This window comes from Heliangelus exortis, chromosome 1 (genome assembly GCF_036169615.1).
Source record: "Heliangelus exortis chromosome 1, bHelExo1.hap1, whole genome shotgun sequence".
Taxonomy (NCBI): domain Eukaryota; kingdom Metazoa; phylum Chordata; class Aves; order Apodiformes; family Trochilidae; genus Heliangelus; species Heliangelus exortis.
The window spans coordinates 13517411-13536659 of NC_092422.1; the positions used below are offsets into that span (position 1 = coordinate 13517411).

Genomic DNA, 19249 nt, shown 5'->3' on the forward strand with positions numbered 1-19249 from the left:
GAGGCTCAGGGGAGACCTCATCACCCTCTGCAACTCCCTGAAAGGAGGTTGGAGCCAGGGGGGGGTCGGTCTCTTCTCCCAGGCAGCTATCAGTAAGACAAGAGGGCGTGGGCTTAAGCTCTGCCAGGGGAGGTTTAGATTGGATATTAGGAAGAAATTCTTTACAGAGAGGGTGATCAGACATTGGAATGGGCTGCCCAGGGAGGTGGTGGATTCTATGTCCCTGGGGGTTTTTAAAAAGAGCCTGAATATGGCACTCAGTGCCATGGTCTGGTAACCACAGTGGTACTGGATCCAGGATTGGACTTGATGATCTCAGAGGTCCTTTCCAACCCAGCTGATTTTGTGATTCTGTGATTCTGTGAATAATCCTTATAGGATCCCCTTTCTTCTCTCTAACAACCTCTCAAGGGAAATTTTCTAACAATGTCAATTTAAAATGGACAGTGAACAACTAAAACAAAGATTTAAAACAAAGGTCAGAGGGGGCAGAGCTTGTAACCCATTTTGAGTGGAAAGGCTTGGCACAGGATACATCATACCGAGCAGATACAGTTGTAGCACCCACATTTAAACAAAGCATTTTAAATGGGCTCAGGGTAAGCTGCAAAAACCTTGTGAAATGCAAGGAGCACTGCTACTATAGGCCTGCACAGTTCATTTTGACTTCTAGAAAATTGATGATGATTGTTGTAATTTCTGACATTTGTGTTTCAGTGGCTTGTAGCTGTTTATTTTTAACCATAAAAAAATAACACTGCCTTTGAGGAAAATGCTATCCGCTCCCGGCTTGAACTTACTCTAATTGGAAGCAATGGGAAAGGACAGTCCCCTGTTTCTGCATATTAAAGTAAGAAGTAAATGAAGAATAGTTTGACTCATTGTTTCTTAATTACAGTTTTTACAAGACAAGTCTTATTAACCATTGTAATTTAATTTGATATATATATATTAACTCAATATATGTATAACACAATCCATTGACCTGTCCTAATTGCAACTATCAGAACATGCTGCCTTGTAGCCAGTCCGTTTCTAACTCAGCTTTAAAATAACACATTTCTGTCATATTACTTAAGCATGTCTGTAATTTATACTCATGTTTCATCATTGCCTGACAGGAATCTACACAGAGATGATATAGGAGTTAATAAAAGCCTATTACAGGGTTTCACAGACTGACCTTACTGCAAGGAGCAATCCAGTAAGCCATTGATAGGAATGGCAGTCCTACTGCAACAGCAAGAACCACCAGGAACTTCACTGCCATGGTCTGCTGCCGTAAACCTGACAGATTCTCATACCAGATTGAAAGAAGTTGTTGCTGGCAGTTGGGATGTGCTACAAACTGTAAAAAAGATAAGGAGCACATCAAACACAAAAGGAGCACAATAAAATTATATTGCTATCAGAATATATTTTATTAAAATAACAGCTGTGCAAAGAACAATAAGAATGTGAGAACAGCAACATCCCAGCTTATATTCAGAGGAGCATTAACCAGAGTGTAAGAAAAGGTTTTTTGGTGAGCATAATCTCCCAGCATGCAGGGATGTTGCTATCAGCAACAATAAATCAATTAATTTTAAAAATTATTTTATTGACACTGTGTTCCATCACAAACTATTAACTTCCATCTAAAGGTACTTAAAATATAAATTTTGTCTGAGCAAACACTATTTGTTTATGACATTTATAATCTTCACATTACTACCTCAGAAATTCCAAAACTTGAAGACTTTCTATTTGGCAAAGGAGGCTATATAGACTTTAGTTATAAAAAAAAGCATGTGTCTAATTTTCAAATGCTAACAGCAAAAAGACCATTTTTTCTTCAGCTGGAATAAGAAAACAGGTGTCACTATTGCAGAAAATAAGAAATATTTATAACTTTGCTCTGGAATCTTTTCAACAAACTCTGCAAAACTCAGAAGTTTGACCTATGACACTCTTTTCTGTCAAAAACTCTGGAGAGTATAAGAAGCATCTTACAAAGGTACATATTAATAAAGAGTACAAACTTCATCTCATGAATAATTTCTCCCTGGTTCACACACTCGTTATGTGGTGCTTTACAATCTACATTAATTATAATATTAACCCATATTTCTGGTTAATTCATGGGTCTTGGTGCACATACTAACTCATCTGGTTTCACTGAGTATTTTCTATATGGAGACCGGAGTATCAGTCAGTAGAAATGCTAGCAAGCCAAAGAAGGGAAGATAACTCCTGTATTCAACAGTGCCTGTAGCCTACTGCTCGTCAGAAGTGAGAACCATAGAACTGTTACAACCAGCATTACAGAAAAATACACATTTTCTGTGAGACACTCAGTTTCAGTTACGCTTCTCAGATTTTTGAGTAAGAGACACCAGCTTGATGAAAACGTGTATTAATATGTGTTATCATGCTGTGCACAAGACTGCTGCACTATACTTTGGTTTTCATGCAATCTTATACTTTTCTGGGCTGCAGAAGTAATGCAAATTTCTTTTTTTTTTTTTTTTTTTTTTTTTTTTAACTAAATTAGAATAAAAACCAAGTATCTACAAATTTTGCCTTTAGCTACATGTTTTCTTAAAGCCATTTTCCCTCATACTCAATGTGACCTGTATCCAGCCTGCATGTGAGCCTCTTGATTGTACTGCAAGCTACCTGATACAAGAATTCTTTTGTTTGCAAAATAGACTGTACAGAGGGGCCCAAATGTTCATTTAAGTGGCAGAGGCTACCAAAAGATTCACATTTAATGAAAGCACAATTAAATATCACTATCATGACATATCTGTTTGATCAATGTAGTTGCTTACTTTTTTAACTTCATACTTAATGGCAAGTTTTAAGCGGCTAAGGCTTGGACGACCACGTTCTCCATTACTGTGGCTCATCTCGACGTCACCATTCAAAATAGCTTCTACTTCTTCTGTATTTCTGCACAAATCAAGGAGTCCAACTACAAAATCCTTGCATTGCATAGACAATTTCTTGTAATCGTTCTAGAAAACAAAAGAAGATTATCTGCTGTTTAAAGCGAACACATGGGGAATAGTTCTATATCCCAACTACAAATTTGTGAGAGTAAATAGGTGTTTTGTATCTTGTTATGTTTTGTTGTTTGGTTTTTTTCTGTTAGATAACAGCACTCATTATCAGGCATCTACTTCCCCTGAATGTTCCCAAGGAGTAGGATTTGTCTCATCATTGTTGCCATTACCAAGTTTTACATCTGAGTTACTTCTCTAGAGCCGAATGAAAGTAAAAATAAATAAAATTGGTTTCGTACACATTTTAAAACCTTTATAAATAATATAATATATAATAAAATGTTTATAAATATTTTAAATATTTATAGAAATATTTTAACAAATATTTTCTATTGTATGACATATTTTAATGACTATTTCAAGCGGAGATGAAAAGCATATAGGTAATTATTTTCCTGTCCATTCACTCTCCAAAGTCTCAACGAGTAGCTCACATGTAGAAAGCTGCACTGTAGACATCTACAGTTCCAGTGTAGAAATCTCAACTGGACAAGAGAAGTATCCTACAGAGAGAGTTCATAAAACTTCCCAACCTTCTTCAGAATTACATAAATATACTGAAATCTTCTTGAATTATTATTGAAAATTTTATCTTTCTCATTTCCCATCATCTCTTCTAGCTTGCAAACACAATATGTGATTGCTGTTTTCCAACACTACCCTCAACAGCTGCTACAAATATCATGGTGATACCACATCTCTAACTTCTCTAGCTCAAATATCTCAAGACAGACTTCACTGTGTAAGCCAAAAAACTTCTCTACAACTGCAGGTTCATTTACTTATTGCTTTAGTTACCAAATAGTCTTCTCAGCTACAGTTTTCCAAATATCTGTAAGAAAACCAGAAAAGGATATTTTGTTAACCACTCCTGACCTGCCCCTGTGTTTGGGTCATAAAAGATGGATGTAACTAAACAGATAGGGAGTTATCTGGATACAGATACAGATGTAGATCTAAAGCTTGAAAGTGGGTACAGATGTATTGTCACTGGCCTAGAATTCAGAAGACATTTACTCATACATGTCAGCAACTCCTGACATTGTTGTGATCTCTGCTAGCTTTAATAAGTCTTAAAACAGATGACATTACTGTAGAATTACTGTACCCCACAGCACGCAGGACTGTTCATTTTGTCTTGACTTCATGTTCAAAGAAGCTTTCCATGAATGCTTTTAGAGTGACACATTTCCCCCTCTCCTGGTCTGTTCTTCACAGCACTTTCCCTTCTCCCACTCTCAGTCTCTGTTTCATGCCTTCTTTTCAATAATTTCCTTCATACTAACTGCCATCTAATGCACATCCTGGACAAGAAGCCACTATTTTGGGTATATGGAATCTCCTAATTTGTTTGCCAAGGGTGAACTTCATGCATGTTTGGGCTTTATTACTACCTCACAACAATATCAGTTTATTACTTGGGTATATTAAAGGATTGCATCGAAATTTTACATTTCGCTTTACTTAGATAGAAGCAAAGATTAACAAACAAATAGTTATAGACATTATTGTATGTCTACATAAAGCTGCTAGTGATTTATTTTTTTAATAATGTAATGTAAGCAAGATAGCTCAGATGTGTCATAAGAGAGAAAGGAACTTAAATGTTATTTTTCTACAAAGACAACAAAAGCTAAATACTAAAACTAACAATTTCATTACATGCCCTATATTTTATTACTGTACTATTTATTTTCCTTCTCTTCAGAAGGATAACAATAGAGATAAAACAAAGTCATGACTTCTTGGAAGTACAGAAAGACATTTTATGAGAGTAATTTATCACTTTCTGTTTGGCTTTGATTTTTGTAGCAGTAGCTAAGATAAGATTCACTATTCAATCATTTTAATACAGAAATGTCCTCAAAATTCGGGGAAAAGTAGCCATTTGAAATTCACAAAGGAACAACATTGAGACAACCTATGCACCCTTCTATGACTAGGGTTGCATACATGAAAAATAAAACAGAAAATCAGACTTTGAGATGATAAATTGAATTTTCCTTCTCATCAGAAAAGCAAACTCAGATGACCTTATTATAGGTATTAATCTAAAGCAAACATTAACACAGCTGTGTTAAATTTAAAAATAGATTTTCCACTCAATCCCATTAAACAATAAACCAGTCTGTTGCCATGATAGGTTCAGTGGACTTCGTGCTAAATGCAAATCTTATCCATTTTGAAAGGCACTAGGACACAGCTGTCCATCCCAAAACTTCAGGCTACACCTCTGCAGGACATTTTCCAGATGTGTGCATCCTTATGGAGATAGTAGAGATACTAGCTTGAGGGTGGGCAAACAATTTAGATGACAGAAAATATCGTTTGAAGAAAAAAGACAGTCCACCAGAATAGATATTCACCTGTGTCATAAAAAGCTAAATTAAATGCTGTTCAGAAAATCCTGAAGGACTCAGAATTAATCAGGAAACATGATTTACCTGTTTGCTTGGTTCAGAAATATTCCTACACTATGGTTGACACAGCTGTCCAGTTAGTCTTACTTCAGAAGTAATCTTGTACTTTTTTGTATTGTTACTCCTTAAAAAAGAATAATCCTCCAAAGCACTTCTAAAAACAATACCCACAGCCAGATGCAACAGATCTATAATACTAGAGACACTGCTACAGGGGTTTGAAGCAAATAAACTTATTCCCTGCAACAATCAGCCCGACAAAATAAGTGACTTCTAAAATAGTGTACTAACAGAAGGTTAAATTTGCATTTAGGTAAGGGCATAAATACCTTAAATGGCTCAGGCAAACCCTAGGTGGAGCTAAAAATTTGTCATGTCCAGCTTATCTATACACTTAAAATATATGGGGTTTGATTACAGTAACAGGTGTAACATTTTTTCAAGAACCACATTTTTACTGGACTACACTATTCAAATAATTGCAGCAAGGTCCTTAAATATAGTAAGGGTAAGAAATTTTAGATAAATTGCTGTGAGCAGGGATATGAGCTTGCAGGAACACAAACAAGCCCCAGCTCAGTGAGGATGACAGGGGCCATTTCCTGCAACTTGCACACACAAGCTTTGTATTGCCTGCACTGAACCCAAGCCAGGGTCAATTCCCAAGCATCAATTTCTCAGTCAGTTCCCCAGCCTCTCTAGATGCTATAAATGCCATCAATAGTGTAAATGTCACCTCTTGTCAATGCATGTATAAATTTACTCCAAGGTCTTTAATATTTACTCAGAACCAGCACATTATTTCAGTACCTACTAAATCATTCCCAAAAGACCTGTAAGTTGCCAACTGCCTACTCCTGGTGAAACCTGAAATTAAAGGATAGATTAATTTTGGTGTTGCCTTGTGCTCCTACTCCTCACCTCCACACTCCGTACTCCAAAGAGTATCTATGTCCCTGGCAGAGCTTGTCTAATTAATACCCAGCAGTAGGGAGCTGCTCTCTCTCTTGTCCACCCTCCTGTTTCTGCTGAGGGACAAGAACCCCACAATCCCTGTTACAGTTCTTTATACTCCACTACACTAGAAGTGAAGCTCTCATTTTAGAGAAGGTAACTGAGACAAAAGAGGAAGTAAGAAACCCAAAAGTCACTCAGAGATAAGCCTGGTCCTTCAATGCTGAGGAAGGATCTCCTCGTGGTGCCTCAGGCAGGATGCAGAAACTTTCGTTTGAACCAGTCCACTTAAATTCACCTTTCATCTCACCAATTGTGTACTGCAGCATATATTTGAGGATGGAGATTTGAAGATCCTGATGATGATTTTATTTACCATTATAGTAATCTTAGCTTGTGTCACTCTAACAATGGTAAAGGGAGTTATACAGTCCCTACAAATCAGACATGCTATTTATTTCAATAGAGTTGTGACCTTAACAGCCTGCATTTATGGTGTACAAAAGATATTCTTCTGTCCTGTTCTAAATTTACTCCCCTTTAAGGTAATCAAGTCCTTTTCACATCCTCAACAGATGACATAAGAAAGAGTAATATGTGGTTTCAATACTATTCTCTGAACTGCACAAGAAAGCAGTGGGTGAAATCTCAGTCCACTGAGATCCTAGGGATTTCTGCCAGGAATTTCATGAGGAAGAATTTAATTCTCAGCATTAAGCCGAAATGCTCTTCCCAGCATTTTGACTCACTGATATAAATAAAAATTATCCACTGGTCCTGTACCAGTTGCTGAGCTATTGTTTCTAAAATCTCCTCGCACATTCCTCCTCCATTTTTCTCTCTGCAAAAAATATTTCAGCTTCTTGCAGCAGATTGTTTTCACAAAGATACACATATGAGCAAGAGTCAGGTGTAATTAATTCTGAACTGCAGTATCTAAGCTCAGGTTGGCTGAGCAGAGACAGGTTTGTGGCCTTGCAAACTGTGACACTGCTAAGATTAACATTAAATATTGATCATTGCAACTTTGAACTCTTCATAACATAGTGCTGGAAATTATTCTTTTAATGTTTTGAAAAGGATTTGATATAATGAAGTCTACATATCTTTCTCTGTCACAGTAGTATCATATACCAGCATCTTCTTTCAACAGAATCCCAAGGGTAAATCAAGTCCAAGTGATTTTAGGTAACCTAAGTCATAACTGACACTGACAATGCTTGCACAAGGCCTGACTTTGCATTTACTGAGAGCAAAAAGTTTACATTCTCACTGTCTTAACAAAAACTGTGGTAATTTTTTCATAGGTTATGCACCATTGTACCTACATAACAAAGAAAAAAAAGCTAAACAAAGAAAGTTCATGCTTCAAGGATCTAAGGGTCCTTGAAACTCTGGGTCTCTACTATTTTTTTTTTCAAAATCATGGATTTGTGAAACAATAAAAATTCTATTTTGCACTAAGTTTTTTATTTTTAGTTCACATTTAACTTAGTGCAAATCAGTGGAAGAGATTAATAGAAATACCAGAGAAAAGCAGGACAAAATAGAGAAGGAAAAGGACACTATTTAGAGTCCTTTTTGTGAATAAGGGCAAAACATGCGGAGTGAGAAAGCTTTCAGTTCAACTGTGAGAAAATGAGAATGCATGAGGTTTTAACAGAATCATGCAATTAGTCTGGCAAAAGTGACTGAACTGTACTAACTTGGTCTTCACTTCTCCCTGTGCTAACTTACTTCACCCATGGGTTTGAAGGGACTCCTTTACTGCCTGATAGAAAGTGGAAAATGAGTTCATTGGCATATTCTACATAAGAAGCATGAATTGGAATCAGCACAGAGCAGTAAACTGTTCTAAAAATTTAAATCTTCCATTTATTAAACAATTACATATTTTTCCACCTTATCCTGCTGATTTATGAAGTTGATCTCTCACTATTCAAGGAATGGAAGAAAGATCTTTCATTGAACTTTGCAATTCTGTGAGTCAGAATCAGTATCACTCTACTCACCTTAAACTCTTTTTCAATGTTGGCAAGCACAGCCAACTCATTGCTGAGCTCTAAGGCAGTCATTACAGGGTCTTCACTGGATAAAGACAGATAAGCAGGGCTGGCCAGACCTTTGTAGGCATTGATTCTGGATCTAGAATGGCTGAAAGAGTCATGTTTTTGTTTCTGATTGCACTCACTGCACTTGCAGAAATAGTCATGTGGCCTATCGATCCGAGCTCCTTTTCTCAGCAGAGTGTGGACAATCTCATACTCGTGACAGTGAGCAGCAAGAATGATGGGGGTCACATCATGGGAGAAACGTGTCCCATCTTCATCGTATGCATAGAAGTCATCGTGCTGGAGCTCTGACTGGCTGGGACTCAGTGTGAGCCTCTTGCCTTCGGCAAATGCAGGGTGGCTTAGGATGGCTTCCACGATCCGAACATAACCTTTGCTGATAGCCAGAAGCAAGGCATCCCCAACCCGAGACAGGTTCTCCTTCTTCAGCAGAAGTTCCGTGATCTCCAGGTGCTCGTTGGCTACTGCCAGCTGCAAAGCATTCTGCCCCATGTAGTCCACACAGTTGACGTTGAGTGAAGGACATTCTTCCAGCATTTTGCGAACCACCGGAATATTCCCGTATTCTGCTGCATCCAAAAAACGTTCCTCCTCCAGGGAAAGGCTGGTGGAGTGGTCATTAAACATGTAGGCAGGGCCCCTGCTGGCCTGCCTCCTGCCCTTCTCCCGGAGGATTGTCTGTCGGCGTAGGGCCTGCCTGTTCTCATTGCCTCGCCTGAGAGGAAACAGAGAAATTATTAGTTCTGTTTTATGCAAGAGCATATCCATTTTAAATAGAATTAAATTTTGCCTTGCTGGCATTTGAATATTTTAATTAAATTAAACTAAATAATTAAATTAAATATTTTATGTAATAGTTGCAGGTGGATATAACACGGCTTGCATCATGTAGATTGGTCTGGTATTATACAGTCGTCCTCCTAATTGACTTATATTTGACTTGTGTTCTATTTTCCTACTTCTTTCACAGTAAAAGCTACAGTGCTGTTTGAATTCCACAGGGCGACGCAAATTTGGGTAGCAAAACCTGTAAAAATCCACCTCTGCCTGAGAAGCCACTGTGTAATTTAGCTCTTGGCTTGAATGAACTGTTACAGTAAGATTTTTTTGTAGTATCAGTTCCTCAGTTTCTCTTGATTTTTTTTTTCATGTCAAATGTAAGCATAATCACAGTAACAAAATGAAAGTGTTCTTTTTCAAAAAAATTGTGCTTCTTTTCAGTGTTTGCTTTGGAGTCAGAGAACTCCAACTGAAATGCAATAGCAGGACATGTTCTATAGCTGGGTAATCATGTCTCGTAATTTCCAGATTCCAATGCAATTAATGAAATTAAAGAAAAATTCTATTACATTCTGATCAGTCCTGAAGCTATGAAGTGTTAAGCCCCTTCCATAGACCTTTGCTCAATAAAAGCCATTGTTTTATGCTCTTATTATCTCAGTGCAAATTTTACAGCTGAATCAAATGGTAGCAGAAGCAGACAATGAGTAAGGTGACCAGTGTAAATCATGTACTGACCTTTAAATGTACTTTTTATATTTAGCAAAGGACAGGCTTTAAAAGACTGTAATTAACATAAGCATATGTCAATATATCAGCTACTCATCTGTACTTCTACCAACTCTCATCATGGCTACTGCAATTTCCCTCTCCATGGCCTCTCCAAACTATAAGATGTGCTTACCAACTTGCAACAAAAGTCATTGAAGTATCTCTCATATTTGAGACACCTACAGCATCCATGCTCCATCCACTTTATTTCACCCCAAGTGATCCTAAAGACCCAAACCACCATGTTTTAAAAAAATATCTGTTATTTTGTTCCAGATGGTATCATCGGTCCATCTCCTTCAGTCCTTACTTACTCCATCAGTTTCTCTCCCATTCGTTCCATATGTGCTGCAACTCTGTATGTGAAAGCTTTTCCTGCTAATATGTACTACCCCAAAAGTTGTGCTGCATCTCCTACATCTACATCACATGAGAAGTGTTCAGAAAGCCCAAGTTTATTTCAGTCTCTCCAACTCCTGTAGTCAGAAAAGGCAGACACCTTGAAACCAGGATTCAGAGCTGGAACTCCAACACCTTGTATATTATGTACTGCAAACAGGAAGTTTAGGATCATTAACATAATATGTTATATTTATGTTAGCCTAAGATAAATAGCCTAAATTTCCTCACATTTGCTCAATGCATAATAACAGTTCTCTACTTCTTATCCTTGAGATTCTCACTTTCAGCAAAAACACTGAGAAAATTACATATATGCATGCAAAATATAACTGAGTTAGGAAAGCTAAAGTTCAGCTGGAGTTAAAAGAAAATTATGTAAATCCAGCAAAAAATGTCTTGTGAAAGTACACTAGAAGCAATAGGTCAATGCTTTCTTTGCCTCAGTTTTCACCAGCACGGTCCCTAGGGGAGTGCAAAGTGACTGGGGAAATTTTTACTCATAGATTTTCCAACTTTCTTAGCCCTCCATCAGCTTGTAAATTTTGAGTAAGTTACTTGTTAACTTCCAGTAGCACAATAATCTGAAATGCAGAAACTCTCCTATTGAACAGCACAATGGAAAATTCTATATTTTTGTTGAACTGCTTCTTTCCTCACCATCTATACAGTGTGGTGGTGCAGACCCAACCTGGGCTATGTTAAAATGTCAGGACCAGCTGACATTTTATTCCTGTCCTGGGTACAAGCACAGTGAGTTGGGACAATTACGCACTCCCTAGCTGCACCTGAAACTCCTCTTGCCTGGGAAACATACCTGAAACTCTTCCAGCCTGGTTCGTAGCCCATTCTGAAAGGTGCCAAGATTACCTGACAAAAATGATGGCCACAATGAAAAAGTACTGACCAAAGTCAATCATCTGCAGGTCCCATAAATAGCGATCCACAATGAGGCCCTTTGAGTTCTCTGGGATTGCAGCAGGCTGTGACCCAACATCTGCCCCTGAGCTGGGATGCCTCTCAGGGCAGATTTCACAAGATCCACAGATTGTCCACTGAAAAATGTTAATGGATTCAAAGATGTTCTGCTGGTAGATGCCAACAGAGGAAAAGAGTGAGCACCTATAACTAGATTTCACTAGGTTTAAATCACATGGGTTAACCTCTATATCTGTGTGTGTGCATGTGTGTGCAGTTTGATCAAGGAACTTTGTTGAATCTTTAACTGAGTTCTTTGTTGACAATATATGACAGTTTGTAGATTACTGATTCATTAATTTTTGCTAGCAAATTGCATGGCTTAATCTTGTGATTTATTGTTGTAGTGTTAATGAATCTTAAATTGCTGTTCCCATAAAGTTACACAGGGCCCATAACCACATGCTGAGTCACTGCCACTGCAATCCCTCTGCCTAACTCCCTTAGGTATAAACTGCTGACCTAGCCTGGGGCTAAGTCTGGATCCAGCCACACCTGGACTACTCTGCAATGGAGTTCAGAAAGCAACAGGGTCTCCTCCAAACCTTGTGACTCAGCAGGAAGACTTCCCTTCTCCTTTTTCCCTGGCCCCTGGGTAAATCACTCCAACTCAATTCTGACCCGATTTTCCTCTGCGTGAATCATTGCCACTGATGCCTCTGGAAATCATTCTGGACAACTTCTGACTTGATTCCCCTTTGTGTGTTCTCCCATAATGTAACAGAAAGAACCTTGCCATCAAAGCCTAAGTCACACTTATACACGTTCATATTAAAATCACTTTTGCTAATATCTTTCATGGTGATTCTTCATGTGAATTTAATCTCTCTCATCTGCAACATGAAGTAAAGGTTTACTGCTAAGCATTACTTAAATAATTTATGCTGAAATTATTTAAACAGGCAATAAATTACGTCCATTAAAAAAATATATTTTTTTAACTCCTTGGATAAAATGACGATTCATTCAGTCTAGATTCAGATCTGACTTAAACTAAGTGACAATATCATTGATTCAAAACATATAACTTCATGCACCCTGCAAACCTAATCCAGTATAAAATTATTTTCCTAGGATTTGATCTTTATACAAGGAAACAAACCCTGCAACAAGATCACATTCATTATTTTTCCCTCAGATATTAACATCTCCATCCAACCAGCCAAAAGCTGCAATTCATTAAAGACTTTCTCTTTGGTTTTTCAAATAGAAACCAGTAATATTTGTATTCCATCAACACATTCAGTATGATTTAGCAAAACAAAGAGTAATCATTGCTAGTGAAGAGCACTTAACTTATAATTAGCTTGCTTGTCCAGTAGCATTTCCTCTCTCCTTGCCTGTATTTAGAGGAATTTCACTGCTTAAGTGGGAGATTAAGTAAATACACTCTCTAAACAGTAGCTTGTCTTCTGCAGCAGAACTTATTTCAGAATTAAATAGAAGAGGTTTGCATTGTTTGATGGACAGATGCAGAGCTCTAGAATGTGTAACCCATTTTCCCAGCATCAATATATGTTTTATATGTATGAAAGAAATTTCCTGTTTTGCCAAACTGCAGTCACAGTCAATGAAATTTAAGGGTCTGTAGTTAAAATTTGTTTAATTGTTAAAATACATTTAATTATGAAAGCAAATTGTTCTCTTTATTATACCTGTTTAATTAGATACAAGCTGTAAGTATTAATTCAGGAGTATGTTAAGAAGAGTGTAAGATACTTCATTGGCTCCAAGAGCAGGGAAATGAATTTGATGATCCAGAAAAGTATGTTCATTCCTGTTATATTCTGATGTTCTTATATTTATTTCAGCATTACTAAAGGTCTTTTCAGTCCATTTTTTATCAAAAAGGTTCCCATTAGCACCCATGGTCACAGATTCTGGTTACGTAAATCTTAAAGCCACTTGAAATCTCAACTTTCCCAGACTACTGAACAGCTGTTGGTTGCAACTGATAATTGCTGTGCCTCAGGGGAAATGCCCTTACTTACTACTGCTTATTGCCCAAGAGCCAGCATGGCCAAGCCTTGATACAGTCATTATTTGGGATACCATACCAGGAAGGAGTTCTACAAAATACAAAATCAAACAGAGCAGTAGGGGTCACATAATCTCCACTGTATTTTCCACTTCAAGAAAAATAAGGTTGATTTTGTGGATTATATAGGGTGGTATTCCACTCATCTTACTTCTACCATAGAAACAGCAGTATTCTAGCTTAAATGAGTCATCTTGGTCTACTCTTTAGCTAAAGGAAAGCTAATTGTCCTGTCTAGCTTTAATATTTACTATATGACAGCATACATTTTCATATGGAGCACGTATATTTTTCATTGTTAAAAAAAAGTATCTTACCTGATTAGGTGAGATTATGGCATCCTTTATTATACATAATTTAGTAGGAAGGTAGACCACAGAACAATGACAGAAACAAGTCCTTTATAAATCCAGATACCATCTCAAACAATTCCCATAAAAATATCAGGCTCTGTCTTAAAAGAAATGGCTCTCTTGCTGAAATTCTATTTTCTCTCATTAATCCCACTGAAAGACTAATCCAGAATTTGATTGTTCTAGCAATTAGGACCATTAATCTAATTTTAAGCCTAAATTTAATAACGGTCCATTTATATTTATTTAGTTTTGTTTAGGAAGCAGAATTGTGTTTCCATTTAAGTAGCACCCCTGACATTGGTTACCCACAACACACAAACCTGTAGCAACCATGTCCCCTCCCTGCCCTCACTTTGCTGAGCTCAGTCCAGCTCATCTCTCTTCCTGCTGTGTCCATGCAGTTCAGCCTCTCACAGAACAAAATCCCACTGGAATACAACTCGTTAAAAAATCTACAGAAAACCCATTTGTCAGGGTTTACAGCAAACTGACCCGCACTCATTTTGCTTTAAAATGTACATCTTTGGCTGTGTCTCTGGTACTTTTACATCTAAGGAATCCTCCAGGCCTTACAGAGTCCTCTGTGAGCCAGAGAAGCTCAGCCTTTGCTGAATTTCCTTAATCAGGAGTCAGATAGTGAGGCTCTGATTTATGAACTGAAAGAACTGTGCTGAAAGATCAACCTTCAACTCGCTTTGAGGATGCAGACTTTCTTTCCAGTGAGTTGTGGAACCAGGAAAGTTTGTGTGGGGGAAACTGTGGGCATCCACAGTATTATAATCCAAAGTAAAAGATTCTTTAGGAGTGTCTGCAATAGCTGCTAGAGGCTGAACCAGCTTGCATAGTGACAGGATATCTTTCTTTGCTTTTTTCTTTACTCGTGTTAAAGGGTTTATCATCCTCTAAATATACTGCCTAAGAGTATTCTGTTAATTCATTTAAACTTCAGTTAAATTAAAAAAATTAAAAATTCAGTTGTGCTTCTGTCTTTGTGACCATGTCTTAGTAAGAGACAGTATGCTGAAGTTCCTCACTTGTGTATATGAATGCAAAAACAGACATGATGCCTGTAGTTCTCAAGAGAAGAGAATCAAGGTATACTCATGCATACTGCCAGCAAATTTACAGGCTGCAAGTATGGAGAGAAAAAAGGGGACTGAGGCAGCTGGCAGCATCCGAAAGAAAAACGTTAGAAATACTCTCAGAGCAAAGTAAATGGAGAAAGTAGAACTGTGAAAACTGGCCCATTATTAAGAGTGACAATAGCATCCACTGCTTGTTGATAACATCCATTTTGGTATCAAGATCCTTGGATCCCACATAACCCTTAGAAGCTGGTGCTAAAATATACAAAGTGTTCTTCTAAGTAACAAGCCAAAGCCAGCTCTGGGCATGTACAATAAAATTTCTAAATAACCAACAAGTAACTGCATTAGAAGTGAGAAAAGGCCATAATGAACATCCCTTAAATATTTCATTTTGCAGCACTTGAGAGGTACAAATAAGAGTTTTTATCAGAAGATAAACATCTAACACTAAGTATGAAATATGTCATCTTTAAGACTGCTTCTTGAAATTATGTCGAAAACTGATGTGTCTTCTGGGACTGCCTTGGAGGCACTTCTGAGACCTGGACTGTCCTAGCTTTTTGTTTACACACTGTTGAAAAGTGTTTTCTCCAAGTTGAATTATTATGTTGTGCAAATGTTTTTGTACAGAAGCAGTTAAAAACAATTCAGTTTCAGAGAGTATTTCTTTGTCCAGGGCTTGGTGAAAAATTCACATCTGTTGATGTGAACCTGGAAGGTTGGTATTCTGAAAAACATTTTCTTCAGGGACTTACAAAAAGATTTTTCTCTCTTCCCTGGAAGTAGTTCAGCAGCTATTTAACAGTTGATGGAGATGAATCACACAACACAGGGCAAGCAACCATTTCCCAGGCTCCTAATTTCATTTGTCATTCTCCCTATATCTTAACCTGCTCTTTTGTTCCAGCAATAGAACTGATGGCTTATTACTGATTAGCAGCTCCCCATCACTGAAAGAAACAATTTTAAGTAAGCAGAAAAGTCTAAAGAAATTATTACAAAAACAGTCTCTGGAGAACACTGGTCCAAGGAAGAAAGGAAACCTGGAAGACTGCAACTGAGTCTGGTTAAAGGAGATTTATCAGAAACAACAAATAAAACATTGGAGTACTCTTGACTGAAGTTTTTAAACAGAGAAGCAAGATTCTTTCCTAAGAATAAAAAAACCCCCAGAAAACAGTGCTTTACCAGCCCACAATATACATACATATTGGGGCAATTAATGAAAAACTGAATTGCTATTTTTCAGTACTTGATTTTGCTCAGAATGACATCTAGCTAAACCTGCAAAACCAGACCCTTTATATTTAATACACAGCCACTTAAATATATTTTCCTCAGCCACAAAAAAAAAGGTTTAATACATTCCCCTTTTAAAATATAGTTTAATTTAAGTGTAATTTCCTAGTTTCACAGACTATGTGATCAATGTGCTACTCTGAAGTAATTTAAAGTCAGGAAACGTTTCTTTCCAGGCTGCTTTTTGCACAAGGTGGCAGAGAATATCAATGTGCACCCACCAGAGGGAACTCCTTACCAAGCCTGGCACCTCGTAACACCAGGGCTCCCCTCCATACCCAATTTAGCAATATAAAAATGTTTAGCTCCAGGTTCCTTACATGTGTTTTGGGACGTACCTTTTGGTGCCCACTACATAATTTTGTCACATCACCTATTCCTTTGGACATAGACCATCCAAAATTTAATGGTTTTATCAGCAGTAAAACAAAGATAAAAAGTCATAAAAATTCAAGTTAATGCTAGCGTTTTAGCAACAAATTGGGAAAAAATTATAGAAGCAAATGAAATATAAAGTATGACTAAGCACAAACTTAACAGCTGGCTACTTTCCTAACTGATTTTTTGATTCCTACATGGAATAACTAGAGTACATCAGAGCCTTCACTGACGTGTTTTATAGAGATATCCCACTTCCAGCATATTCTGAGGGATGCGTTAAATTCTTTCTCTACCCCCGCAGTCTTATGCATAGCCATTTTCAGATCAAGTATGTTAGCTCAGTTTTGGAGGTTCCTGTATGCCTTTGGAGTTGTGGCTTAAACAATTTGTATAGGTCTAGCTGAGCTTGCATGTTTTGCAAAACTGAATGTCCCGTGTCTTGTTCACTCCCCAGTTACGAAGCACGGTCTAACTTGTCACTGCAGCTGATGGTTCTTTCTGAGGTTCCTTCTGTTACTGCTGAAAGCTATTTCCTCTTTTGGAAATTTAGTCATCTGGACAAGTGTTTGCTGTCCAGCTCAAGCCATGTCTTTTACAGAGTTATTAATACTGTACAGTGTATGTGCCATGCAAGCAGCCATCATGCTCACCATTGCTGGTGGGTTCCCAGCATTCATTACTCACGTTAATATGAGACAGTAGCTGCTGTCAGGAAGACAACTGTAGATAGCAACACCCAGGTGACTGGCTGCCTCAGGCAAGCTTCATCTTTCCATTAATTATCACTGGGATTTCTGTGGTAAGAAGCTATTGCAGTTTCAAATCTCAAAATACATGGATTTAATTTATCCGAGGTGGTAATCTAGGATCCATTTGATCACCTAGGTATGAGTCCACTGAAGAGGTCTACGTAGTTTATATTAGATCCACCACCAAAATTTCTCTAACTCTTCTAATATCACATCTTTCTTTTACTATTCTTTAATTATTAATATAAGACCATTCTTGATGAATTGCAGCTTAAATCACTAAAGCTAACAAGTCATGTTTTTTGAAAGGAAGCTAAAACATTGCCCAGATATAATGGTCAAAATCAATACAAGGGCTGTAACAAAACCACAGCTGACTGTCTGTGACAAACATGTCTCTATAAACAAAACATTATTACATTAGTAATGAAGTAGCAGACAGCAACAAGATAGCCCTTGTTATTTTCTCCCAGTTCCTTAGGAACTAAGTGACATGTTCAAGTAAAAGCAAAATCCATTTAGATCTCTAGAATGTTGTGTTACTGTGTAGTATGTGCTCTAGTGCTGTGTTCCACTGGTTATAAATAAAAACACTTAAAATAGAGCTTGGATACTTGTACCAATGCTAAAACTGCATACAAACAAATCAAACTTCTATTATATACAAACATCTTAATCTTGGTACTCCCCTGTTGGAAACTAAGATGCTTAAAGAGAAGCTCTTTCAAATTATCAATTACAGATAAGGTTCCATCTCTCTAAATCAAATCTGGTGACACAAAATGCTGATCCTGTAGAGACGGAGAGATAAATGCAATATATATTTTTTTTTAACTTCAAAAGAATTAAAGCTGGTTTCTATTCAATGGAAGAATTTCATTCAGTCGTAATGTATATGGTACAGTAGTTTTGCTAACTGCTCAGTAATTAGGTCACGATGTTGTTTCATGTGCATTCCTGCAGAAAGACTCCCAACCCTCTGCTCTGCTTTGGCTGCTCATTGCTACCCTCACCATATCATTTGCTGTTTTGACATATGTGCTGGGAAAACTCCAGGTTGACCCAAATCAAGAAGCTTATCTAAATGAATATTAAAACTTATGGAAAAAAAAATTAAATTAAAAACCTATGTACTCTAAGTCCATCTTTCCAACCCAGTTTATCATACAGATGCAAACACTTGTGCTGGCCCATGGCAGGAGGCAGTGCGAGGAGAGGAATCAGTGGCAGGGAGTGAGAAGACTGGGAAATTTGATTCTTGTGGTGAGAGTGGTTGTTAAAGTCACTCCAAAGTGTGTGGAAATCTATAGACTAAAGCTGGTCCATGCCACAGACAACCAACTACTGAATTGCTCCGTATGACTTCATTGTTTCCTTGTGGTCTTCCTCTGTCCACTGCACAACCCTGCCTGTTTTGCTTCATAATATATTTATGTTGTGAGTCCTATCACTTGGAACAATAGGCTCTGATACAAAAAAACAGTTTTTTTTTTTCAATCAAGTTTGTGCTCATTCATCAAGTGATAGATAGATCAGATAGATAGATGATCTATATATGATGTTGATGATCAAGTGAATATAGAGGTGATCTAGAAGACAGGTGGAAAGCAGAATAGACAATGTAATTTTATGTGGATTTTCTCTATCAAGATCCGTGTGTTGTCATTGCTTATGTCACAGCTGCATAAACAGAGCCTGGGTATGTTATTCATATCTATATTCATATTTATATCCATATTTATATCAGTAACAATTCAGCTGATCTGCATTAAACCCTGAAAGCAACCACATCTCTAGTTTTAGTGAACAATGAACAGAAAACCAGTTGAAACCTATGGGTCCAGAAGTGTCACGATATTTTTTTAGCATTTAATGCTTTATTATTTACTCACTGCCTACAGTTCAAAAATGCAGATG

The 19249-nt window shown here is 37.4% G+C and overlaps 1 protein-coding gene across 1 annotated transcript in view; it reads right to left on the reverse strand.

The window, feature by feature from the left end:
- Window positions 1-19249, reverse strand: part of TRPC6 (transient receptor potential cation channel subfamily C member 6) — a 78211-nt gene that overhangs the window by 23206 nt on the left and 35756 nt on the right. The window contains exons 2-4 of the mRNA XM_071734347.1: window positions 8434-9208; window positions 2814-2999; window positions 1184-1348 (exon numbers count right to left, since the gene is read on the reverse strand). Of these exons, the coding sequence (XP_071590448.1) occupies window positions 1184-1348; window positions 2814-2999; window positions 8434-9208 (1126 nt within the window). The remainder of the gene's footprint in view (window positions 1-1183; window positions 1349-2813; window positions 3000-8433; window positions 9209-19249) is intronic.